Genomic DNA, 26,405 nt, shown 5'->3' with positions numbered 1-26,405 from the left:
GTTTTCATGGGATACATACTATCTATCAGAACCCTGGTGTGGTCTTTTGTCATGGGGCTTCCCAGTGGGCTGTGCTGGCAGTGAGCACACCACAGTAGAGTGCCCGGTCTCCCTTTCGACTGTGCCTCACTTGTGATCTTCATCCTACACCTACAAAATGGAAGCCCACTTGGCTGGGTTGTTTTTTGTTGGGGGGATGGGGTCCTCTCTTGCTATTTCTAGCAGTTTCTGTTGCTGCTCTGTTCTGGAGCTGGGACCAGCTCCCCGACTTCCTCTTCAGTGAAGTCATACTTAACAGTAAAAAACAAGAAGACAGAGTTTGATGAAATGATCCTGGCTGGAGTCTTTCCATGGTTAAGGAAGGTTAGTGATTGTTAGAGACACAATGGATAGACTTTCTGGCATGTTTCACCAGGATAACCCCTTGTGCCCCTCGGAGCCCTCTCAGGGGACAATACAAGAAAAGCAAATAGATTCCCGGGCATGATGTGACCTGAAGAGGCAGCCGGGGTTCTCCTGGACCTTCTGTGTCGTTCAGCCACAAACAAATCCATTTTCTTCAAGTCACCAGTCTTCCCCTCTTTGCTGCTGCCCTCAAATCAAAGGCAGGGTTTCTGTCTGCTTTGCTGCACTGGCTCCCTTTTTTAGAGATTTCTAATATTTTCAAAACAAATGTTCATTATCTAAGGTGGTTCAGATGGGATCTTTCCTAAAGGGAGGGGGATGAACTGGATGTTCTCTCAGGATCACTCCCAGCTCCAAGATTCTCTGTATAATTCAGAGAGCCAACCTCCCCTGATGCCCAAAGTTCCCAGTTTGTGGAAAGCTTGTGAATCTTGTCATTGTCACAGTACTGCCTCGGAGCTGGGATGCCTTCCACAGAGGTGAGGGAGTGACTGCTAAACCCTTGAGGACCTGTGTGTCCCTGGGCAGCAGCGTCCTCCTTCTGAAACGCAGACCTCTGTCAAGCAGCCCCCTCCTCCCCTTGCTTATTTGTGGAGACCTCGGCCAACTCCCCAAGGCCATGTTCTAGGGACCCTCGTGACTCTTGTCATTTAGCTAAAGGATTAAGAAGAGATGCCTAGAAAGTTGGAAGAGATTCTACAATGAACCAGACTCCCAAGACACACAGCCAGAAGCCCCAAAATAACTTTGGCTTCTCATACTTCTTAAGATTTTAGAAATATGTTTTCTCTTTCCAGATGGTCGAGAGTCTCCTGAGCGTCTTGGCCTTGCTTTGAATGCACAGATGCTTGGTGGGGCTTTGGAGACAGCTCTGAAGGCAGCTTCTGTGCTGCAGGGAAATGGAAGCCTTGGTTCCAGACACTTTGAAGTGGATCCAACACATTAATTTTTTTTTAAGCATTGTAAAACTTCTCCCGGCAGTGAGGGCGCCTTTGCATTGTTTCTCAGTGTTAAATGGTTCCTTCATTTCAGAGGGCAGGAATGGCGCGGCAAGCTGTTTCTCTCCTTGCTGAAGTCAGAGGTATTTCTCTCCAGTAGCTGCCTCATTCTGCAACTTACCTGGATTCCTTTCTTTAAATTATTTTGGCCTTCCCTAGTTGAGGAACATCGTGTTCTGGTTTTGCCACTTGAAAAGCAAACGGTCTCTTGGGCAATATCAGACTGATTCAGTTGGTTTGGATTTTGTTTTGTGTGTCCTTGTAAATTGCACAGACCTGTGTGGCACGCCAGGGATGGAACCGAGAGGTCTTTTCCTCCCCTCCCTGAGGTCAAGCCTGGCCCATGTTCAGACTCTGTGAGACCAGAGAAGCTGCAGTAATGAAAAGACAGGCAGACAGATGGCCTGCTGTCTTCCTGCATGATTTTTTTTTTTTGCTGTGTTTTTGAAAACCCAGCATGTTTCCTAGTTGACAGGAAACGGAGTTGTGGTTCATTCACTCTCCCAGATGTGCTCCATGGAGGCTCCTTGTGCACGGTCCTCTAGGGAGCAGAGGAAGGCTGCAAGCCACAAGTGAGCATGTGTGTGCCTCCCTAAGATCCTGAGAAAGTGTTTCAAGTCCGCTGGAGTCTGATACTCAACCAAGGGATAGACTGTGGTGAGCCACATAAAGCTCTTGGCTTCAAAGAAGAAGCCTTTGGGGTTGTACTGCATCAGTACTGACAAGGATTCACATTCTTAAGGCAGCCTCCCCTTCTGTACCCAGAGGAGCGATCCGCCCCAAACGCTTGGGCATCTGCAGCACAAAAACTAGATAGCGATCTAATTAATAAATCAATAGCATGCCTCCACCCTTTCATTTAATTTAGGGCTTGCGTGTCTAATAGGCAGTATGCTTTATGTGCATTTCTGGAATTTGTGGTTTGGATTTGGGTCTCCTGAAAAATAATACCTTTTTATATAGACTCCATGTGTTTGGACCCAGGCTTGTTTTGACTGAAAGAAATGATTGTCAAGATGTTTTCTCTGCAGACGTTGCCATCATGGTGTGTTTTATCTAACAAAACATTGTGGAGCTAGTTTGACCTCTTACTAGGTTTTCTTTTTAGCGGATTTCCTCTTTCAAAGGTGCTATCACATTTAGTGCATCCACATTCATGGCTACAGAGATAGGTTGTTGTTTTTTAAAGTCCAATAACGGAGCCAAGGGGTGTCTTTTGGGGCCTTTGAGGTCCAGCCAGTAAGTCAACACAATTCTCTAAAATGGCAGCAATTGGGGAGAGCAGTCACCCAAACAAACTCTAGGGACACAGTGAGAGTATAGTGACGAAACCAAGGAAGGACTGCTCACTTCTCTTCATTGCAACTTGTACTCTGTTTGTGCTCTTCCTCCAAGATACCTCTACTAGAGCTGCTCCCCCAGGGGATCAAAGAGAAGGGAAAGATCCCTTATATACACAGATATTCGTAAGAAGTATTCTTTGTTGTTGTTTGATGTCATGACTTACAATGAATTGGATTTAAATGAGGCAGGGCTGTGCAAAGTCACCAACCTCACTCTCTCCTCCAGAGCCATCTGGGTCCAGTGGTAAGATATCCATCAGGACAACTGGAGATGGCCCCAGATGTTTAAGGCAACTGAGGTTAAGTGACTTGCCCAGGGTCACATAGCTAATAAATGTCAGAGGTGAGATTTGAACTCAGGTCCTCCCAACTTCAGGGCCAGGGCTGTATCCACTGCACCACCTAGCTGCCCCAGTATTCTTTGTGGTAATTAAGTAGATACCCATAAAATTGGATAAGAACTGAACAAATTATGTCATATGAATATAATGCAGTATTATTGTACAATAAGAAATAATAACTATGAGGAAATCAGAGAAACTTGGGAAGACTCATATGAACTGATGCAAAGTAAACCCATTTGGAATTATTTCCACAATGACTGAAATAAAGGAAAGGGAAACGATAGCAAAAGATATGTGTGGTAATTAATGCAACCACTAACCTTGGCCTAACAATAACAATTCCTAGCATTTCTATTTTACTTTAAGGTTTTGCAAAAAATATTACAAATATCTCATTTGATCCTCATAACAATCCTGAAAGCCTAGGTGATATTATTATCCCCATTTTATAGATGAGGGAACTGAAGACAGGCAGCGATTAGCAAGTGAATTGGCCAGGGTCACACAACTAGTAAGGGTCGAGCCCCAGATTTGAACACCTGTCTTTCCTAACTCCCGCCCAATGCTCTGTGCAGTATTATGCCACCTAGCTGCCTCTGAGAAGATAAGCAACAGTATAGTAGAGTGTAAAGAGCACCGGCTTTTGAGATGCTGGACATAGAGTTCAAATCCTGCCTCGATCACTATCCATGTGACCTTGGTCAAGTCACTCAACCTCCTGGACGTTAGGCCCCTCATCAGTAAAATGAGGGGTGGGTTTGGACTAGATGGCCCCAAGGTCCCTTCTAGCTCTGATTTTATGGTAAACATGTCTCCCTCCTCCCATCATAGAGATAGTGAGCTACAGGTGTATATCATTAGGAATGCTCAACATATTGGTTTAGTTTAATTATCCTTGTCATAAGGGAGAATGCTATGGTGGGGAAGAGTCATTGGGAAGTGACATGTTAAGGAAAAATATCAATAAAATGTTTATTTCAACAAAAAAATTTAGGGCTCAAAATAATTGAGATTCACTGTTGTTGTTGATGATGATGAAGAAGAATTATTATTCCCCCCCCCTTACAAGTTGCTTTGAAAATGAGATTAGATGATAGCTATGTAAAAGCACTTTGGAAACTGCAGATTAGTCTGTGACCATAAGGCATGAATTATTATTGATAATATTGGACACATTTACCCCTAATACGCTTAGACCCAAGCTAAATAGAACCTGTATTCTATAATGAGATAATAATATTGGAGTTTGGTAGAGATGGAAGGTTGGTTTCCTTCTAATTTGGTTGAGGTATATTCTATGCAAATTTATCAAAACCACTGTTTTCCAACAGGAATGTGGTGACTGGCAGATTTTTTTTTCCCTAAAGGACCACAAACTAAGGGCTTTAACAGATAGAAGTTGGGGGTGGGGAGGGCGGGATGTTAATTGCCTTCATTTTAGAAAGATCTATTATATAAATTGGTGGGGGTAGGGGACTAAGATTGCTTCTTTGGGTCACATTGGTAGATCAGTTACCAAGATGGATTTGTCCCAAAGAGAGCATGCAGCTTGGGGTTTAATTGTCCTTTGTGTTCAAAGGCACCTAGAGCTAATGTCATCATTTCCTGTTGGGCATAGCCCATCATCAGCCAGACTCAGTGCCGGGAGTACAATTGAAGGATGGGTGAAATGTCAGAAATGTGGGGAGAGAACTAGGGGAACCTGACCCTTGCACATTCTAGAAGGAAGCAGGTCACAGAAGGAAACCGAAGAGAATTGTGCAGGAGAGGAGTCAGCAACAGAGATGTTCTGGTACCCCCATCGAGAGCTGTGAAGAAACTGGAAGCAGCGGGAACTTTGCACCTGGTAACCCCACTAGACAGAGACCACTGTGGATATAAAAGGGGCCCCACTGGGGCAGTGTGTCTACAGAGAAAGGCTTCAAAGATTGGGTCATGATGGCCAAGAGCAGCAGACTCCTCCAACCGAATTGATTTCTTAATGTCACAAACAGTAAAAGAGAAGGAGAAGAATAGAGAGATGAGATGCTGACTTACTCTATTAATCCATTGGCCTTCACAATTTCTAGTAATGATATTAGCATTTTATTACCTTATTTTATTTGTCTGCTTCTTGACAAACAGTCCACACATTGAAACTCATTGGTGTTTAGTTGATTGTAAGGAAGTCATTATTATAATGAGAGAAGACTCTATAGGTAAATTTGTTTGTGCTTCAAAAGACCCCTCATGATTTGAAGATCTTTTCAAGGAAATGTCTCATTGGAACGTGAATCTTGAAAGAACCAAGAATAGCAAATTAAACATGAAGTGATTGAACCAGTTTTATTTATAGAGAAACAAGCATTCATTCCTTTTTCTCCTCTCCCCTCCACCCCCCCGTGGTGTTTTCTCTGTTGTTATTGTTCATTTCATTTCTGCCTTTCATCTTGTACTGTTGGATGCCGAATCTCTTATAGAAAGCATATGTCCATGAGAACAACATTGTACCCACTAGGAGACTCTGGGACTGGCAGTATCTATGGGCCAGCATGAGCTGAAAAACAGCTATTTCTTGTGAGGCAAAGGTGGTGGACGTGAGGAGCCCGTAACTTCTAGGCAGAATTATGTACAAACCACTCCTCAACAGGATTGTTCCTAGAAATTGCCAAGCAAGTGGACTCACATTCAGCCTGTCAAACCTATTCCAGGGTTTTCTGCACTCTTGATGTTAAGAATTCTTATGAATTCTTTATTCATTTCTTCCTTTGCTTTCTTTTTTTAATTTAATTTAATTTTTTGTGTTTACATCTTAGTTCTAAACAGTGTCCCTCCCTCCCCAGTCTTGCACTAGAGAAGACTAACATTTGACATAGACATAAATGCATATATGTATGTATATATGTGTGTGTACGTGTGTATGTATGTATGTAAAACCATACTGTGCATACTTTTGTTTATCAATTCTTTCTCTGGAGGTAGATAGCATCTTCCTTCATGGGCCCTTTGTACTTGATTTGAGTACTTATTATACTCAGAATAACTACTCATTCAAAGTTGTTCTTTGAACACAACCGCTGTTACTTTATACAATGTTCTTTTCATTCTACACATTTCACTATTATTTTATTCCAGTATTTCCATGATTTTTTTCTAAAATCAACCCACTCATCATTTCTTATAGCACAGTATTATTCCATCACAATCATATACCACAACTTGCTTAACTATTCCCCAATTGATGGGCATCCCTCAATTTCCAGTTCTTTTCCTTGAGTTTCCATAGTACATTTTGTCCCACAGAGCTCAAGTTATTACACATGTAACCAGGGATTTAAAAAAAAAAAATGTTTCGGGCAGCTAGGTGGCACAGTGGATAAAGCACCAGCCCTGGAGTCAGGAGTACCTGAGTTCAAATCCGACCTCAGACACTTAACACTTACTAGCTGTGTGACCCTGGGCAAGTCACTTAACCCCAATTGCCTCACTAAAAAAAAAAAAAAATGTTTCATTGATGCTTTGGGATTTTCTTTTACATATTGCTTTCGCTTTCCAATATAATCTCTTTTGACAAAGAGAGATGGCTAACCAAAGCAAAGTGGCCTCTCAACTGTGCCAGACAGCACACAGAGTATTCTGCCCTTCTCTTCTGAAAAAAGGGAAATGTTTCCTCCTTAGTCCTCTGGAATCAAGATGGGTCGTTCATTCATAGGAATTCTGATGTGTTTTATTGTTGTTTTCTTGGGATTGTTGACATTACTGTGTACATGATTCCCTTAGTCCTGCCATCTTCATTAGCTACAAGTTGCTCCGCTTGGTCTCAACTCCATCATCATCTTCCTCATGGTATGCACAAAATAAACTCAGCACCAGAAAACTTATGATCATAGAGATTGCTTCAGCTTTGCTACTCACACCTCATCAGTCCATTTGGTTGCTTCTGCCTCTGTGATTGGAGGGCTAGAGAGCAGAGTAGAAAACTCCTCCTGTAGTCTCCTTTTATAGAAGGTGTGGCATACCAGCCACCTCTCCATCTGCCACCGGCTTCTCTGCTTGGTTTCAACTCTACCATCATCTTCATCGTGCATGCTCTTTCAGCTTCCTTTTGTGTATTGTCTTCCCCTCATTAGATCATAAGTTTCATGAGTCCAGAAACTCTTTCTTTTTCTTATTTCTATTCCCAGCACGTAGGACAGTGCCTGGCATGTAGCAGGTGCTTAATAAATACTTGTCATATCATACTGTACATCTTTCACAGTTTTTCTAAATGCCTCATATTCATTGTTTCTTATAGCACAATCATATTAATCATAACCCACAGTTTCTTCAGCCATTTCCCAGTTAATTGGCACTTGCGCTTTGGTTCCATTTTGTTGCTACAAATATTTTCATATCTATGGGACCTTTTTCTCATTCTTCAACCTTCTTGGAATATTATCAGAGTAGTGGGATTACCGAGCCACTGGGTCTAAATAATTTATTCAGTTTTCTCACATAATTACAAATTGTTCTCCAAAATGGTTGGACTAGTTCATAACTCCACCAACAGTGTATTCATGAGCCTGTCTTCCCACAGCCCTTTCGTTCTTTACCATTTTTGCCTTTTGTCATCTTTGTCAATTTGACAGGTATACAGTAAAATATCAGGGTTGTTTAATTTGCATGTCTCTCATCAATTAATCTGAAACTTTTAATGAACATTTGTTGGGTATCTACAGAGATATTGGGTATTAGACATATTTAATAGAAGAAGGAAATAGTTGGTTTTTAGATCTCTAGATAGAAAAAAGAGACAGAAAAGGTAAGCAACTTTATTTTAGCCAACTGTCCCAGACTTCCTCAGCCTTTGGGTAAGTATGGTATCTCCTATATAGAGTTGAATTCTGGAAGGTGTATCAAAATCTCTGCTGCTTGGGAGGCCAATAACCATAGAAGATGCATGGAGCCATCTTGTCAGTCATCTCTCCTATCAGACTTCGGTTTCAGTTGGTGTAGAATTGATAGGATTCCTCATTCTTTTCTCTTGAAATGGAGCAAAGAGGGTTAGTAACTTCACACACTCAATTCATCCTGGCTAAGACAGTCGCCCTGCCACTTTCTACACACAGGTGGCTAATTCTCATGTCAATAAGACACGTAAGACACGTCCTCATTTCACCCTACCCTCCCTTTCCCTACCAAACCCTGTGAAACGCTTCCTTCCGGACACAGGTCGAACAGAGCTGACAGAACAGGAATCATTTACATGAACACAGTAATGTAAAAGAGGGTGACTCTGAAAGACTTCGCAGTGCTGATCATGGTAGTGGACAGTCATGGCTGCAGAAGAGTCATAACGCACACTTCCCATCTCTAGGCAGAGAGGTGCAGGACGAGGGTGGACGTTTTCAGATGTACAATTCGTTGAATTGTTTTGTTTGACTGTGTTTGTTTGTTACCAGGGAGGGCTGGGGGATGGGGAGGCTGTAAGAATGAGGTAGTGATTAGTGATAGAAATAGGGAGGCAGGGGGCAGCTGGGTGGCACAGTGGATAGAGCACCGGCCCTGGATTCAGGAGTACCTGAGTTCAAATCCGGCCTCAGACACTTAACACTTACTAGCTGTGTGACCCTGGGCAAGTCACTTAACCCCAATTGCCTCACTAAAAAAAAAAAGAAAGAAAGAAAGAAATAGGGAGGCAGGAGCATTAATAAAAAAATTTAAATCCAAACATCTGCAAAAACAATTTCAGAAGGGAATACAAAGGCAGTCTTGTTGCTTCCATTTTAAATCTAATATATGCATTTTTAAAACATTTTAAACTTTACATAAAAGTTTGTATTCTCATACAGAGTCTCTTGTACATCGAAATTATTTTGATGATTATGAAGCCCATTTTAAAAAGCAGATTTAGTTAGAGTTTAAAAAAGCTCAGCCCCTCCTCACACTTGCCTCTCCAGAAGTTTGGTTCTCATGCTTTTCCATAAGATGAGTTTCTCCACAGCAGACACTATTGCTTTTGTTCCATAGGAACTATTTGTTTTCAAGTAGAATCACAGCATCATAGATTCTGACCTAGCAGGAAGTTTTCTTAACTTATGTGAGCTTCATCATCACTTAAACTCCCTGTGCCTCAGTTTCCTCATCTTCAAAATGAGAGAGTTGAACTGGATGACCTCTAGGGGTCCTTCCCAGTTCCAAACCTGTGATTCGACAACAGAAAATCCAGCTCTGGCACTGATATGTCTGATAAGTAACGAGCCATATCTTTTCACTTGGATTTCATATGGCTCGTCTGTAGTGACACTGACTTCATTCATAGCATGTTATAAAGACTAGAAGTGACATGTTGTCTGAATGCTGTGCCGACTGCCTTTCAGGTGAGCCGCCCTCATCCCAGCGACCATCCGCTCCTGATCCTCTTTGTGGTTGGTGGGGTGACAGTCTCGGAAGCCAAAATGGTGAAGGACCTTGTTTCTTCTCTGAAGCCGGGAACACAGGTACCAGCCCCAAATAACAGCGAATGAGTCTTCCTGGGCAGGGGATGGTGAAGGGTAAAGGAGAGGGCACTTTTAAGAGTCAGGCTGCACCTATAAGAGTGGGTCTTGGGTTTGGGGTTAGCATCAAAAGAGATGATTTCTAGAAAGGACTTTGGAAACTGTAAAGCACCATGTAAACGTCAGGTGTTATTACTACCTTTTCCTAGAGCAGGTGTCAGGTGCCATAGTTAATTTGCTGCCCTTCCAGTAGCCAGCAGCTTTGCCATCAAAGCACCAGAAAGGGTAGAAGTGAGGTGGTGCCGTGGATAAATTTCTGACCCTGGGGTCAGGAAGACCTGAGTTCAAATCTGCTCTCCAACACTTCTAGCTGTGTGACCCTGGGCAAGTCACTTCACCTGTGTTTACTCAGTTTCCCCATTGGTAAAATGGGGATCATAACAGCCCTTATCCCCTGGGATTGTTGTGAGCATCAAATGGGATAATTGTAAAACACTTAGCACAGTGCCCGGCACACAATAAGCTCTATACAAATGATAGCTCCTATTGTTATTGGGAAGCTAGGAGGTGCAGTGGATACCTGGAGTTGGGAAGACACCTCTTCCTGAGTTTAAATCTGGCCTCAGACACTTCCTAGCTGTGTGACCCTGGGCAAGTCACTCAGCCCTGTTTGCCTCAGTTTCCTCATCTGTAAAATGAGCCGGAGAAGGATGTGGCAAACCCCTGTAGTATCTGCCAAGAAAGCCCTAAATGGGGTCAGGAAGAGTGGGACACAACTGAGTCTTCCTGTAAGTCCCCAAGTGTTCATACTTAGCTACAGACAAATGCTGGTCAGAGGAGGACTCTGACTCTGACTGTAAGTAGCGATGCTGGTTATCACGTGCCAAGCCCTTACAAACCTTAGAGCACCACAGGAGTGCTAGCTGTTATCATCACCATTATCGTTTTACAATGATACCCAAATGAGTGTAGTCCCCTTCAGGCATTTACTCCAATGCTGCCATTTTTAAAAACCTTCTTGAGCCTCTTCTTTTGAAATCACCTTCAGAGCCCACTCACAAGCCACACACGAAAAGGTGATGGGTATTGCTCGGTACCCCCGCCTGAATCCCCAGATTTGGCTGAGGATGGCTGTGGGCATTCCAAAGTCAAATTCACCTATGGAGGATCCTGCCTGGCTCCCTGGGAAGCTCAGTTCAAGCACCATGGCCCACACAAATCCTTCCTGATATCCCCAAATACTAGCATTTCCCTGTCCCGACAGAGATTCCTTCTGTTTACATTGTAGCCCATCCATTCATTACTCCTCTGTGTACATACACCTTCCCAAGGGCCACAGCTTCCACCTCAGTATCCGGTCAGACAGCTCTGCCTGCACACCTCCAGTGACAGTGAATCTCAGTCCCGCCTGAGGCAGCCTGTTCCTTTTGGGGAACAGCTCTAATTATTAGAAACTTTTATAATAAACCCAAACCATCCTCCACATGCTCTAAAGAAAATCCCCACCTGACAAACCCTCACCTGTTAGGCCGCAGAGGTCCTGTGCCACATCGACCTTCTCAGAAACCCAGGCCTGCTTAAGCAGGATTTCCCTCCACACCTCCCTTCAGGGTGGGTGTATAGACTCTGCTGAAGGACCCTCTGGGATAGGGAAGCTCACTACCTCCTGAAATGCAGCCCCTTCCACTTTTTTTGTACAGCTTCTACTTGTTTTGAAGTGTTTCCTGGTTTGTAGCTGAAGCCCGTTCTCTGGCCTCTGCTGCCTGTTTACTGCTGCTGGTTCTGACCTCTAGGTCAGATATTCCTCCTCCATAGAATAGCCCTTTAAATGCTGTCCACCCTAAGACATCTTCTCCAAGCTAAACACATCCAAGTCTTTTGAGTGATCCTCCAGTGTCATGAGCATTTTCCTGTGACCCTGGACAAGTTACTTCACCTTTCTCAGCCTCAGTTTCCTCCTCTGTCAAAGTGAGATGATCATTGTAGCATCTGCTCCCCCAGTTTGTTGGGAAGATCCAGTGAGATAGCAGGTATTGCACGTGGTGCTGTATAAATGCCAGCTGGGATGAGTATCCCCTCTGGACATGTTCCATCTGGGCCATGATCTCCCTAAATGACAGTGCTCAAAACTGAGTAGTAGACCGAGGAGCCGAGTACAGGGGGATGGCTACTTCCATCATCACAGGGCTAAGATTTAATGGCCCCGGGGCAACCTGGAATTTCCCATGCCTGGAATGTCTCCCCGTCCAATCCGCCCAGCTAAATCCTAGTCGTCCTTCAGGGCCTAGCTCAGGTTCTCGTTCTCTGACCATGCCAGCCATGAAGCTTTGTCCTTTCTCTTGACTCCAAACCTGAGAAGTTTATTGGCTGGTCATACTTACATGTGGGAAAGCAGGAATCCAGGCCACATGTCAGTTCCCTTTTCCCCCACCCCATGCCCACTTTTCCACCTCCTTTTATAGATCTTAGTCCCCCAGTAGAGTGTAAGGTTCTTGAGGGCAGGACTGTCTTTCTTTTTGTTTGCATTTGTATTCCTGGCACTCAGCTCAGTCTCTAGCGCATACTAAGCATTTAGTAACTTATCTCCTTTAGAGTTCCCTGAGTGATTCTGTAAGTAGACTATAGTGGTAGCTGTTCATATGTCACATTCCTGTTCAGTCCTACCATCTCTACAATGGAAGGTACATCGTAGGCACTCAGTAACTTGTTCAATTATTTGCTGAATGCTTACGATGTACAAAAACCATTAGCGGAGCACCGTGAGGTCAATGTGACTTTGTATAGATGATGTCACTTGATCCTCATAAAAACCCTGTGAGGTAGCTGCCACTATTTTTTTTTTAATGTATGAGGTATTTTATTTTTTCCGTTACATGTAAAGATAGTTCTCAACTTTTGTTTATACATGCTTTACAATTTCAGAGTTTTTCTCCCTCCCTCCCCTCCCTCCCCCCTCCCCCAGACAGCAGGCAATCTGATACAGGTTATATCTATATATCTCCATACATATACATATAGATATATATATATACACACACACATATATATATATACACATAATAACATTAATCCTATTTCTGCACCAATCCTGCTACAAGAGAAAGAACCAGAGCAGTGATGCAAAACCTCAAAATAGAAAAAAAAAAAAAAACAGCACCCAAAACAAAAGAAATAATATGGCTCAATCAGCATCTATACTCCACAGTTCCTTCTTTCTTTTTTTTTTCTTGGATTTGGAGATCCTCCCCCATCATGAGTTCCCCAGAACTCTTCTGTACCATTGCATTGGTGAGAAGAATATAGTCCATCACAGGGGCAGCTAGATGGCGCAGTGGTTAAAGCACCGGCCCTGAATTCAGGAGTACCTGAGTTCAAATCTGACCTCAGACACTTGACACTTACTAGCTGTGTGACCCTGGGCAAGTCACTTAACCCCCATTGCCTGCAAAAAAAAAAAAAAAAAGAATATAGTCCATCACAGTAGGTCAACACTCAATGTTGATGATACTGTGTACAATGTTCTTCTGGTCTGCTCATCTCACTCATCATCAGCTCACGTAAGACCCTCCAGGTTTCTCTGAACTCTTCCTGCTCATCATTTCTTACAGCACAATAGTATTCCATTGTATTCATATACCACAACTTGTCCAGCCATTCCCCAATTGATGGGCACCCCCTCAACTCCAATTCCTTGCTACCACGTAAAGAGCGGTAGCTGCCACTATTAACCCCCTCCCACCATCTTACATTAAAAAAGAATTGGGCCAAGGCCACACAGCCAATGACTGTCAGGCTGACAACTCAGGCCTACCAGACTTCCAGTCTGCCATGCTCTCCACAGTGCTGTAGAGCTGCTTCACAAAAAATCACATTGATCTAGGCCCAGGGGAAAACAAAAAGTGAAATAATTCCCTATAGGATGTATCGTGGGGGAGGGGGTGGTTGTGGTGGTCCTTAGGTATTCCTCAATAAAGAATTACACTCTCACACGCAGTCCAGTTGGAATTAAAGTGGTTTTTTATGTGGTGCTAGGAAAGTGACCGAGTGGGAAGTCAAAGCCTTCACCCTGACCGGAGGAGTGCTTAGAAACATTCTCCTCCTTGAACAGAGGGAGGGCAGAAGCTTCTATAGAGGATAGATGGGGTGTCCACTTGGAAACTGGAAAGTTCCCTTTTGGGGTAGGGTGGGAAAAGCTTGGATGCTTGTCATATTCCTGAGAGCTAAGGGGAATTTTTTTGAAATGATGGTCCTGACCTTTAGGGTTATCTCTGTCTCCTAGCTCTGGTCAGGTAGTAGCCACACTAATTGACGTAGCTGCTATAGAATTTTATCTCCACCTTACTTCTTAGGTATGTCTGTCTAGATATCTAGTTGGTCGATCTAAACTTTAATAGTCCCTTGATTCCTCCATATGTCTTATCTATTATCTGGTTGCCTTTGGTTTTGCTTCTCACAGGAGAAACTTCTTCTGTTTTATCCTAAGCCCGTGTCAGGGTGTATAATCTAGTAAGGAGGGTGAGAGAAATAGGCAAAGAACATAAGTGCAAAAGGAATTTATAGGACCACACCCTAGGGGGGAAAAGGAGAGAGAATTTTAGGCAAGGTGCTGTGACAGTCTCAAAAGGATGAAATCCTTTCTGACAAATGATCATAAAAGGCCCTAAAGAGGAGCTGGCATTTGAGCCAGGCCTTCAAGCCTGGATAAAATTTCAACAGGCAGACTGTGAGTCATCACCCAGCAAATGAAAAAATTGGCCTGGTTTTAGCAGAGCTTGTTGTTGGGGGGTGAAAGGAAAACAGGTTGGTGAGGTAGGAGGGAGCCAGTTCATTTAGACATTTGAATACCAAACCAAGAAATGAAAGTTTGATAACACAGTGAGTAGGGAGATAGCGGGAGAGCTTGAGCAGGGCAATGGTCAGTCACTGATTACAACCATCTCCACCCTTAAAATCACTGGCCATTGGTCACAGCCGGTGGAGATTCCGACAAGGCAAACAAGGAATCTGCATCAACCAGATGCTTCAAACAGCTATTTTACTGCTCTCTGACAGCACTCTCTTTGTTTAAAAGTTCATTCAAGGGGTGATTAATGCCCTGCTTCTCTCCAATTAGCTTCTCACTTCCCTTCCTAGCACAGAGAACCAAATTCTTGGCTACTCTTGAGAATAATTGAATTGTCATGTCCTGAAGCAGGACAAGCTAAATCCAGTCCCTAAATACATTTCAATGGCAGTCAAAGAGAAGAGCAAAGTCATTGTAAGTAAGGGAGGAAGAGATTCACAAAACTATTGCATGCTGCCTCAGGGAGGCAACCTTTTTTCTAAAGGCTGTCGACATTTGACAGCAAGGACTGATAATCAAGACTGACTTTGATCTGGTTTGACCTCAGTGTCAGGTCAGCTACTGAGATGGGTCCCCAAAGGATTTAGAGCTTAAACTATAGCTTTTAACGTCACTTGTTCTTTGTGTTAAAAACACTCCATCAGTGGGTTAAGGGTCTCCAGAGAGAGTCCAGAAGCAGACAGCCCCAAAGTCATTTATTTATCTGTGAGCCCTTCCTCCCCACCCGACCCCTCAAAGTTCTTGAGAGAGTGAGTTGGATTACCTGGGTTTCTACAAGGAAGCCAAAAGGCTATGCCACCTGTTAAGGATTAGTTGCTTTTCAAAGAATGGGACATTCAGCTGCCCCAGCCTGCAGCTTCACCATTGCTTAGGCCTGAGATACGTTTAGTCTTCAGCTGTTTGGAGCAGAAAGAAAACTGGGCTTTGATGTCCAGTAATCCATGCAGGCCAGAGACAGAAACCACACTAGGTTCAGCGGCTGCTTCAGCCAGGTTACTCAGATGGGAGATCGGATGCATTGGTACTCATCAAAATGAAAAAAGCATTTTCTAACCACAAGTGACAGTCAAGGGCTGATTAAATGAGAAGGATGAATAGTACATTATCCTCATCACTCATGCAAACAGGTAAAATTTGGGGGGTTTTTTAAGGTACATTCAAAAATTAACTTAACTTCATTAAAGTCGACAAGCAGGTAACATGGATTTTTTTTAATTAAGTATTTTATTTTTTTCCGTTACATGTAAAGATAGTTCTCAACTTTTGTTCATACAAGCTTTCCAATTTCCCCCCTCCCCTAGACAGCAGGTAATCTGATATAGGTATATATATATATATATATATATATATATATATATATATATATATATATATATATATATATATATGTAATAACAATCATATTTCTGCATTAGTCATGTTATAAGAGAAAAATTAGAGCAATTATGAAAAGCCTTAAAATAGAAAAACAACAGCACCAAAAGCAAAAGAAATATTATGGTTCATTCAGCATCTATACTCCACAGTTCTTTTTTTTTTTTCCTGGATTTGGAGATCTTCCTCCATCATGAGTTCCCCTGGAACCCTTCTGTACCATTGCATTGGTGAGAAGAATATAGTCCATCACAGTAGATCAACACTCAATGTTGATGATACTGTGTACAATGTTCTTCTGGTTCTGCTCATCGCACTCATCATCAGCCCACGCAAGACCCTCCAGGTTTCTCTGAACTCCTCCTACTCATCATTTCTTACAGCCCCAATTGATGGGCACCCCCTCAACTTCCAATTTCTTGCCACCACATAAAGAGCAGCTATAAATATTTTTGTACATGTGGGTCCCTTTCCCCTTTCCATGATCTCTTCGGGAAAAAGACCCAAAAGTGGTATTGCTGGGTCAAAGGGTATGCACGGCTTTATCACCCTTTGGGCATAATTCCAAATTCCTCTCCAGAATGGTTGGATCAGTTCACAGCTCCACCAACAAGGTAACATGGATTTTGAAATCCAGAAACCTTCAAAAATCAAATGGGCCAACCCAAAAGAGAGTGATGAGCTCTCATGTCGCTGTGGTCCTCAAGTGGAGGCCATACGGCCTTGAGGTGATGGAAAGGAGATTTGTGCTTCTGGTGAGAAATGGATTTTTGAAGTCCCTTTCAATTGTGATGTTCATTGATTCTCTGAGGTTCCCTATAACCTTCTTCACTTACTCTCTTCCAGACCTTTTAGAGCTACAATCACATTATAAGGCTTATTCATTTGTGTTCTGTCTCCAACCTCTACTCATCCATTGATGGACATGCTGATTGATAGCCCCCCAAAAAAAGGCCCCAAAAAGAGAAAGGAAGAAAGTATGCAGAGAATATGAGTCCTGGTTACTGATGATCCCTTCCCCCACTTCCCTGACTCATCTTCCAGACTTGGCTGTAGATAAGAGAACAAATCTCCCAACTCCCTCCAGTCCCCTCTTGGCCCCATCACCGGTATCTTCAGTGTAAATCAAGCATATTTCAGGCATCCTTGTTTCGGAGCTTGGCTGAATGTTTCGTTTCCAGCCTCCTGCCTCCGTACTCACTCATTCCGGGCAGACGGCCTCCCCTGCCAAGCATTCCTGGCAGAGTGCACCTCGGTGAGAGTGGCATGGATGCTCCGGAAGCCCATGAATGAGAGGAAGGCACGGTGCCCGGGAGTGCTCAGAGGAACTGGTGGGGAGGAGGCTTAACCTGAAGGAGGGGGGAGGCAGCTGGAGTAGATGAAGGCAACAAGCGGGTGGGTTGATTCTTTCCATTTTTAAAAAGCAGTAATTCTTTTTTATAGTGGAATATTTAGTCATCAGCTCCTCCTTTAAGAGATGGAGTTCCTGCCCAGAACCTTTCTTATACTATCATCTACTGCATTTAGCTTGTTTTCTACACAGAGAGGTCAGTGTCTGTCTCCTCGCTGTCTCCACCCCTAAGCCTCTCTTCCCTATTCTTCCCTCTCTGCCTCTTCCCCTCCTCCCCCTCTCCTCCCCAAGGAAAAAGTGTTCCTTTTTTGTTCACTCATTCCCACAAGCACACAACACAGGTCTTGCTTCTTCCTCTCCTTCCCTCCTCCCCTCTTCCCATCTTTTCCATCCCCACCCACTCAGTACAGGTATGCACAATTTAGGTCTGACTACCACCATCAAGTAAAGAATGGGAACCAGGAGGCTGGGGTTAGAGCTCGTTCTAACTTTAGGGATTGGAGGATATCAGGAATTAATAGAATATAAAGGCTATACAAGAGGGCCACCTGGGCAAGGGAAGACAAACAGAGCAAACACCAGATGATCGACAAAGGATCAAGGCTGGGTGCGGCAGGAAAAAGATCAGAGGATAAGAGTGGACCCCATTTCATCATCAGAGCATAGATCTGCAGCTAGAAGGAACCCCCAGAGGCCACAGAGTCTAATCCCTTCATTTTGCAGAGAAGAAAACTAAGGCTCCACAGAGGTTAAATGACTGAACCAAGGTCCCACAAGTAGTGAGCATCAGAGGTAGAATTTGAACCTAGATCCTCTGATTCCAGAGCCAGGGAATGCTCTTCACACTGTCTCCTAAACAGTCAGTCCAGTAAACATTTATTAAGTACTCCCAATGTGCTAGGCACTGTATTGGGCCCTCAGGACACAGAAAAAGGGCAAAAAGTCAGTCCTTGCCCTCAAGGAGCTCACTGACTAATGGGCAAGGCAATAAGCAAACAAATCTCTACAGACAAGCTCTGTAAAAGAAAAATGGGAACGATGACAAGGGAAGGTGCTAGCGCTCAGATGGGGTGGGAGAGGCTTTATCTTGAAGGAGGGAAATCCGGGAGCACTGTAGGTGGAGATGAGGAACAAGAGCATTCTGGACAGCCAGAGAGTGAGCGCTCATCTGCTGGCATGATGAGGACACCCGAACGGACAGGACACGCAGGGGCATCGAGGCAGTTCTCCAGTTACAATCTCCTGGACTGGAAGCTCCCTAGGGAAGGGACCTCGTGTTCCTTTTAGGCTGTTTCCCCAAGCACACAACATGTGACGCGAACATAGTCGGTGCTCAGTCGATGGTTACTGGCTGAATGAATCAAGCCCTTCCAAACGATGTCCCTGTCTAGGAATACTTAAACTTCATTATTGACAACTGCTGTGTTTGCCAAAATCGAGTGAGAGGCTGAAGAAGGGGCACAAAAGCCCTTGGTCCTGGTGTTTGGGGGCTTTCATCCAGGTTCTTTCCTGTTAACACCAGCAGAATGTTAAGGCCTGTCCTACAGGTAGTAAGTTTCCGCGAAGGGTGATGATTTTACCTAATTATCTATGTTTGGAGGACTAAGGCCTGGTCTGTCAGCTGGAAAAGCTTTTTCTCAAGTCTCTAATCAAGACCAGATCGCCAGAGGCAGACGATCCAACTTCCTTTTCAGATCCACAATGAGGGATAAAGACTAGGAGAGGAGTCGACTTCCAATTGCCGCTTGTGCTTCCTGGGTAAATCCTACAGGAAGGCACAGGCACATTCAGAAGCAGGGCCGTCACACTGCTCCAAAACTTGGTACACAGAGAAGGTCCTTTTCATCTCTTCAGGCACTTAGACTGGTCAGAGAACCTAGCATTTAGAACTAGAAGAGGATCTTGGAATAATAGTGAAAGGCATTGGGGGGGGGGGAGGCACACAGATTCATCCTTTACTGAGAAAGATTCCAAAAGGGGGGGGGGGGGGCGGGGAAGGAAGCCTTTGTGCCCCACCCTCCACGGTTTCTCAATGGTAAGAAAGCAGAGAGGCCTAGAATGCATGAGCTCAGCTAACCCAGCCTCCCCAGTGTTTCCTGCTCTGTGGCAGAGTTAGAAATGGGAAAGTCTCTGGCACCTGGAAATTAAAAGAGCCCTGCGGAGAAGGGGAAAACAAAGAGAATAAGCCCTGTCTGTGGGCTGGGTGGTTTGTGTGGGAGGACAAAGGCATTCTGTAGATAGTTGTCTTTTCTTGAACTCCCCAGCTCCATTTAGGGAGCTCCTGGGAAAGAGAGCAGCCCAGAAGGCCACCTCACAGGCTGGGCCTCACACAGCCCTGTGGCCGTCTTGCTACCCACCATTCGTTGTTTTTCAGCCCTCTCTACCTGCCAGGAAATGCTTTGGCTTGCTGATCCCACTTTGGCACTGGGCGCCTATTCCCCATGTAGGAGCAGCATCATAAAATTCTCCAGATGTAGTTGTCTGCAATCCCCCAAGCTTGTTGACATGCAAATTATAGTTGCCCTGAGGCTGCAGGGTAACTCATGATCTTTGTGAGGAATTGTTGGCTTTGTCTCAGACACACTTATTTTCATGTTAAGAGTACATCCATTTTGGGATAGAATGATCTGGTCAATAGATTGAGCACCTAGCACTGTGTCTTGCTCACAGTGAGTATTCCATAAATGTTTATGAATGAATGAATTAATGAATGAATGAATGCAGGGGACTAAGGGAACTACAAAAAAAAGAATATAATCGCCTGCTTCTTGAGTGCTCAACAAATGCTTGAGTTCATCACATTCTTGCCTTATAACATCCCTGTGATGTAGATCATGTAATGGACCACTATACCCAGCTTACAGATGAAGAAACTGAGGCTTTGCACACAGCTAGGAAATGGCAAAGATGGAGTCCAACAAGCCCAGATCTCTGACACCATATCTGTGTCTTTCCACTATACCATGCAGCCTCCTCATGGGAGGTCTTTAGCCTTGAATACTATCAGTGACCTGGGTTCCCACTAATCAGACCCTTTAAGGCAGAGATTATAGAGAACAAAAAGGGAAGGAAAAAGAAGGAGAGGGAGAAGAGGAGGTACTATCTCTATCAGTCAGCAGCAGATTTCCACCAACAATTTCCTTGGGTATAACTCAAGGACACGAAGTCATCAGTTTCCTATGTGTGAGGAGGCCCATTTAGTGAAAAGAACATTGGACTAAGAGTTCAAAGACCTGGCTCTGAGTCATCCTTTGCCCCTTCTGTTTTCTCTTATCTAGAAAATGAAGAGGTTGGACTAGATGAAGAGAAAAGGGCTGCTCTTCTGATCACCAGGCTCCTGCCTCATGGCCACAAGTTAGAAAAGGGAGAATTCTCTGCCTTGCTGGGGAGAGACCCGGCAAGCTTAGTTGTGCAAGGCTAAAGAGCCTCTTGCATTATCTGGTTCGGTGTAGACCACAAGGTATAGATTCTTGGAATGGAAAGGTTTCAATGCTTCATCCCAGGCATGCCTTTTTCCCCTCCTAAACTACATGATGCTCATGAAGTTTCAACTAAATGTTCAGTCACTTTCCCCTCCCTTCCTTTTCCTTTCCATCTGTTTTCTGAACTGACATTCTCAAAGCCTAAAAGTGCTTCAAACTATTGGGTGAAACTTGGCTGGCTGTTCTAGCTGAGTATATTGTACATGTGGCTGACATTCTCCATCAGCTGTGGGCAAAAACAGTATGCAGACTGACAGAAGTGAATTTTGGTTTTTGCTCACTGTCCCTATGTTGAGCCCCGTCTAGCCTTTTCTTTCCTTCCCTCCCTAAACGTCACCTCTTCTAAAGCTGCCAGTGTAGTAGAAGCTTCCACCAACATGTTATAGGCAGTATATTGTCCAACTGAGATAGAAGGTGTCCAACTGAGAAGGAAGAGCCATTAAACCCGTGGGCTGCCTATTGATGTAAAAAACCACATATTAACACAATCTGTATTTTATCATATTTTTATTTATTTTGCTAAATATTTCTCAATTATATTTTAATCTGGTTCAGGTGTACTTGGAGTGTTGCAAGCCACATATTTGCCGCCTCTGTGGAATAGAAATGACCCTGGACTGAGACCTAGCTCTGACACTAATAGGCTGCATGACTAAGGACAAGTTATTTCACTTCCCTAGACCTTGATTTTCTCATCTGTAAAACTGGGGATAGGGAGAGGATGGAATAGTGGATCACCAATGGTTTATGATTCTGGGGGTGGCTAGGTGGTGCAGTGGATAAAGCACCGGCCCTGGATTCAGGAGTACCTGAGTTCAAATCCAGCCTCAGACACTTGACACTTAGTAGCTATGTGACCCTGGGCAAGTCACTTAACCCCCATTGCCCTGCCCCCCCCCAAAAAAAGTTTATGATTCTGTGATTTTGCCATTCTGTCTGGCCTACCAGTAATCATAGAGGGACCAGCTCCTCTTCCTTTGGGACCAAAATGGCTAAGAAGTCTGTCAGTGAGAGATACCATGGCTAGTCACTTAGAGTTACAATAGGGTGAACTAGGAGGCGTAGTGGATAGAGTGCTAGGCCTGGAGTCAGGAAGACTCATCTTCCTGAGTTCAAAACTGGTCTCAGACACCAGCTGTATGACCCTGGGCAAGTCACTTAACCCTGTTTGCCTCGGTTTCCTCATTTGTCAAATGAGCTGAAGAAAGACATGGCAAATCACTCCAGTGTCTTTGCCAAGAAAACCCAAAATGGGGTCATGAAGAGTCAGACATGACTGAAAATGACTCAACAACAACAGTAACTTCTAGGGCCACAGTGAATGACAAATTCTTTTATTAATGGGGAGAGTTGCACAGAGTTCTTAGGATTAATATTATGTTCTAGATTTTAAATTCTGGAAGCCAGAAACACTCTGGAATTTGCTGTCTTTACAGAACCTCACACCTGTGGCCACAAGCTCAGCAGGCTTTGTTGATAGTGAGATTATGTGAGTTATAATTTGAGAAGTGTTGTCTTTGAACTGGGACGTTATTCCTTAAAAGAAAAAAGTCCAGAAGGACTTGTCCATCCTCTCCCCCCACCCCCAAAGATAGCAAGGATGACACCATATTGATTATTTTTTATGGGGCAATGAGGGTTTAAATGGCTTTGCCCAGGGGTCACACAGCTAGTAAGTGTCAGAGCTAGGGACCGGAGCATCACTCCTCCTAGGCCAGGCTCCTCATTGACAGGGTATCAGGACCCCAGGCCAGAATATGCTTGAAAATGATGCATGAGACTGTGCTACAGGTATCAGCTTATTCATCTCTGGAGGTATCCCATGCTTGTGTTCCTTTGAGGAACCAGGGGATAGCATAAGGATGAAGCAGAAATTCTAACTGAAGCAGGAACAAATGCCTAAACCACTTGATGACCAAATTCTTAGCCAGAACTGCTATCAACAGCAGTGGAGACCAGAAATCAGCAGTGTCCAAAGAATAACCCAGGGTGGGTAGACATGAGCATAGGTTCTGGGGTGGGGTACATGGTAACCCTCGATCAATCTCCCCTAAGCCACAAAGCTCAGAAAATCTTAAATTGCATTGCATTCCATTCTTGAAACTGGAAAATGGGGTCCATCTCCCCTTGAACCCCAGTCCTTTAAAAAAAAACAATCTGTACCCTTTTCATTTCTTTCATCATGGGTAAGTCAAGATTCAATTTCTTTCTCCTAATTGTATGTGGTGTTTCCCCGCTCCTGTTCTTAGGTAATTGTGCTGTCCACGCGACTCCTGAAACCATTTAACATTCCAGAGCTGTTATTTGCAACAGATCGACTTCATCCAGACATTGGCATCTGAGCCAGATACATCTGCTAAGAAGATAAGACTTTACCAGGCTGGAAATACCTGTACTATAGTCTGTCACCAGTTGAGATATGCGGCCAAACTGAGTTGCCCTGTTACTAATTGTAGGTATAATTGAATTCTGCCTGAAGGCGCTGATAAGCTGGGGGAGCTGGGGGGGTGTTATGTACTTTTCTTTGGACCCTTTTTCTGTTCTGAAGGATTGGCAAGCTGTCACTCCGATCCGCTCCCACCTGATTAGTGATATTTCCCAGTGTATTTTTGTTCTCTGTGTCTTAGCCTCGCCAGCTCGTTCATCCTAAGAAAATACTGGTTGGCAAACCTATTTTATACTTTTTTCTTATTTGCAGCTGGTCAGTGCTGCCAATGGCTTAAGCTGCTGTGGCCGCTTTGAGAAAGGGAGAAGGCCAGGTTTGTTTTTGTTTTAGATGCAAAAGCGCTATAACAAAACAGAAACCATTGTCAAGAGAGATTGGGGACCATTTTTCCCCTTAAGTATGACACTGGGAGAAAAGGGTGTTGTGGGTTAGCAAGCAGAGCTATTGTGTTCTAGCTAGAGGAGTACAGCATTAAGTCAGCTTGTCCTCCTAAAGTCTCTTGGCTCATCCTGGAGGAGCAGAGCACTGCTCCACACTGGGAGGGCAATTCAGAAAGCTAGAGACAGGGTTAGAGATTTGAATCCCACCTCCTCCAGTTAAGCTTTCCTCCCTGCTCAAGGAAGGCTGAGTGAGAAAAATAATTGGTCCCAACGGGCATATGCTTTAGCCCCTTTGAAGTTCTGTCTGCCTGACCTTTGCTAATTCTAATCTGCATGGAAATGTAAAGCTTCTGCTTCGGAAGTCTAACTTTTCCCTGATCAGAAGCTGAGAATCAAACCAGTGGATGAGGTAGGGGTATGTAAGAGCTCTAAAATACAAATGGCCATCGGGACCAGACATGATTGTAGATGGAAAAAACACCCTCTGATTTGAATTCCACCATTGATGGGAAAACCTCTGCTAGCCACAAAAGATGTTTGCACTAGTTGATAAAGCTGGAAACAATACCTGTTGTGAATTGATGTACCAGTCTTACCAATAAAATGAAACCCAACACGCTCCCAAGCATGGCTGAAGCTTTTATTGGTTACATATCTTCATTGCAGGGAAAACTCTGGCACCTGGGGAATCACTGGACAAGCAGTATAGCCGGGTCTTCCACTACCAGCTGTTTTCTCACTGGTTCCTGAGCAGGTCATTGGCTTGTGTTTGGGAATCTTCCAAGGGTGTATACTGGCACTGCTCGGTGGGGAAGTCAAGGTCTGGACAAGGAGCCTCCACAGACAGGGGCCTTCTCATTTCCCATCTTGTGCTATCCAGTTCCAGGCTTGCGGTTGTATCCCATCCAAAGAATGGCACCTTCTTGAGGGCAGGAACTATTTGGGTTTTGCCTTTGAAGTGCCACCATTTTTCGATTCAAATCACTTCAATTTAACCAGCATTTATTAAGGAAGGAACCAGGCATTTATTAAGTACCTTCTATGTGCTAGGCATTGTTTACAAATATGATCTCATTTGAGCCTTACAACAACTCTGGGAGCTGTCACTACCCATGCTTTACAGTTGAAGAAACTGAGGCAGAGGTTAAGTGACTTGCCTAGGGTCTCAAAAATAGTAAGAGTCAGAGGCTAGATTTAAACTCAGGTCTAAATTTAAACCGACTCTCTCCTTTGCTACCTAGCTTCCTGTGGAAGATGTAAGTACCTCCTATGCCCTAGGCCTTTGGTCAAAGACTTAAGAAATGCAGCTGCTGCTCTCAAGGAACGTAACCTCTGTTGAGGGAAAAAAAACCACATTTGAGGAGGGAGAGCTAAGGTCTTGTGGGAGGAACCAGAAAGGCAAGTGTTGAATCTTGAGGGGAGCCAAAGGTCTTCATTCTTGTAGTAGTGGTTTGAAAATGAGTGTGCAGCAGCATTGAATTAAAGGGAGAAAGATGGGGTCAGGTGGGTGCAGAATTAGAGTCAGCACCACCCCCTGGTCCAGGCCCCCTCACCTTAACACCCGGACTGGGGCACATGCCTGCTGCCGGTCAGCCTGCCTGAAGCTGGGCACACCGGCCCATCCCACTCACTCCCCGCTTTGGCCCCCAGTGGCTCCCTGTCACCTCCCAGGTCAAATCGGAATCCCTCCATTTGGCTCTTTAAACCCTCCATAATGTGCCCCCTCCCACCTCTCTAACTCTTTTTAGACCCCCTTAGACCTTCCTCATACTGTGTGATCCAGTGACCCGGGGCTCCCAGCCTCTCCTCACACGAGACATGCCCATCTCAGCCTGTGGTGCCTTTTCACAAGCTGTCCCCATGCCTGCAATACTCTCCTTCCTCCTCTCCACCCTTGACTTCCCTGGCTTCCTTCAACTGGAAGGGAAAATCCCACCTTCCAGGAGAAGGCTTTCCCAGTCTCCCTTAATGCTAGGGCCTTCCCTCTGCTAGTTATTTCCAGTTTATCTCATAGATACATATACACACATAAATACATGTATGTATACACGTATATACATATGTGTGTATGTGAGATATGTATATATATATATAGTTTGTCCATAACAGCTTTCATTTAGTCTCCCCCATTTAGACTGTAAGCTCCTTGAGGGCAGGAGCTATCTTTTTGCCTTTTTATGCTTAGCATAGTGCCTAGTACGGAGTATGGGGCTTAATAAATGCTTGTTGAATTGACTTGAAGAAGGTTACTGTGACCCAAGGGCTGCTGTGTACGTGTGTATATAGGTGTATATACACATATAAATATATTTGTGTGTATATGTACATACACACATAGGACATATATAGTGGATACTGTGTTGTGTTTATATAATTCAAGAGAAGGTAATCTTTCTGGGAAAAAGCCAATAACAGTCCCACATTTTCTCATCAAGAGCCTGCTTAGCATTAGGTGAGTTTCTATTCAGAAGTTAACAGAAAAAGCATTCAAGGTTCTCTATGAAAGAAGTGATGCTGCCTTTCTCCCTGGCATTTCCCCTCACACCTCCCTCATGTAATAGCATATATTGAGGTTGTCTGTGCTTTTGTCTTACCCTCCTATTAGATGTTAAGCTTCAAGAGGTCAGGGACTGTATCATCCTCATTTTCCATCTTCCACCTCACCTCTGAAGGAGAGCAAGAGCAAGACTAAATGTCAGTAGGATTGGGGACCCAAATGGAAAAGGGGAATGGGTCATAAAATGGAGATCTAAAAAAATAAAATAAAATAAAATGGAGATCTAGAGAGGAGGTAACACAAAATGGAGCAGAGTATCTCTTTCTGGCTTTAGCATTGAGTCATCATGTGATGTTGGACAAGTCACTGACTTCCCTAGGCTTTGTTCTTTGTGTAGACACTTGAAATGATAACTGCTACATGACTCAGAAGAGAAGCAAAGGCTTAAGGATAAAAATAGCTGCCATTCTATGAAGGAGGAGAGTGA

General features: G+C 44.0%; 1 protein-coding gene across 1 annotated transcript in view; it reads left to right on the top strand.

The window, feature by feature from the left end:
* The window catches only part of SCFD2 (sec1 family domain containing 2), a 408,974-nt gene extending 385,836 nt beyond the window's left edge, over nucleotides 1-23,138 (top strand). The window contains exons 8-9 of the mRNA XM_043973416.1: nucleotides 9,429-9,548; nucleotides 22,845-23,138. Coding sequence (XP_043829351.1) covers nucleotides 9,429-9,548; nucleotides 22,845-22,937 — 213 coding nt within the window. The 3' untranslated portion in view covers nucleotides 22,938-23,138. The remainder of the gene's footprint in view (nucleotides 1-9,428; nucleotides 9,549-22,844) is intronic.
* The last annotated feature ends 3,267 nt before the right edge of the window (nucleotides 23,139-26,405 follow it).

The sequence above is a fragment of the Dromiciops gliroides genome, chromosome 6 (assembly GCF_019393635.1).
Source record: "Dromiciops gliroides isolate mDroGli1 chromosome 6, mDroGli1.pri, whole genome shotgun sequence".
In the NCBI taxonomy this organism is placed as follows: Eukaryota; Metazoa; Chordata; class Mammalia; order Microbiotheria; family Microbiotheriidae; genus Dromiciops; species Dromiciops gliroides.
This window is presented reverse-complemented; position numbering and strand designations above follow the sequence as displayed.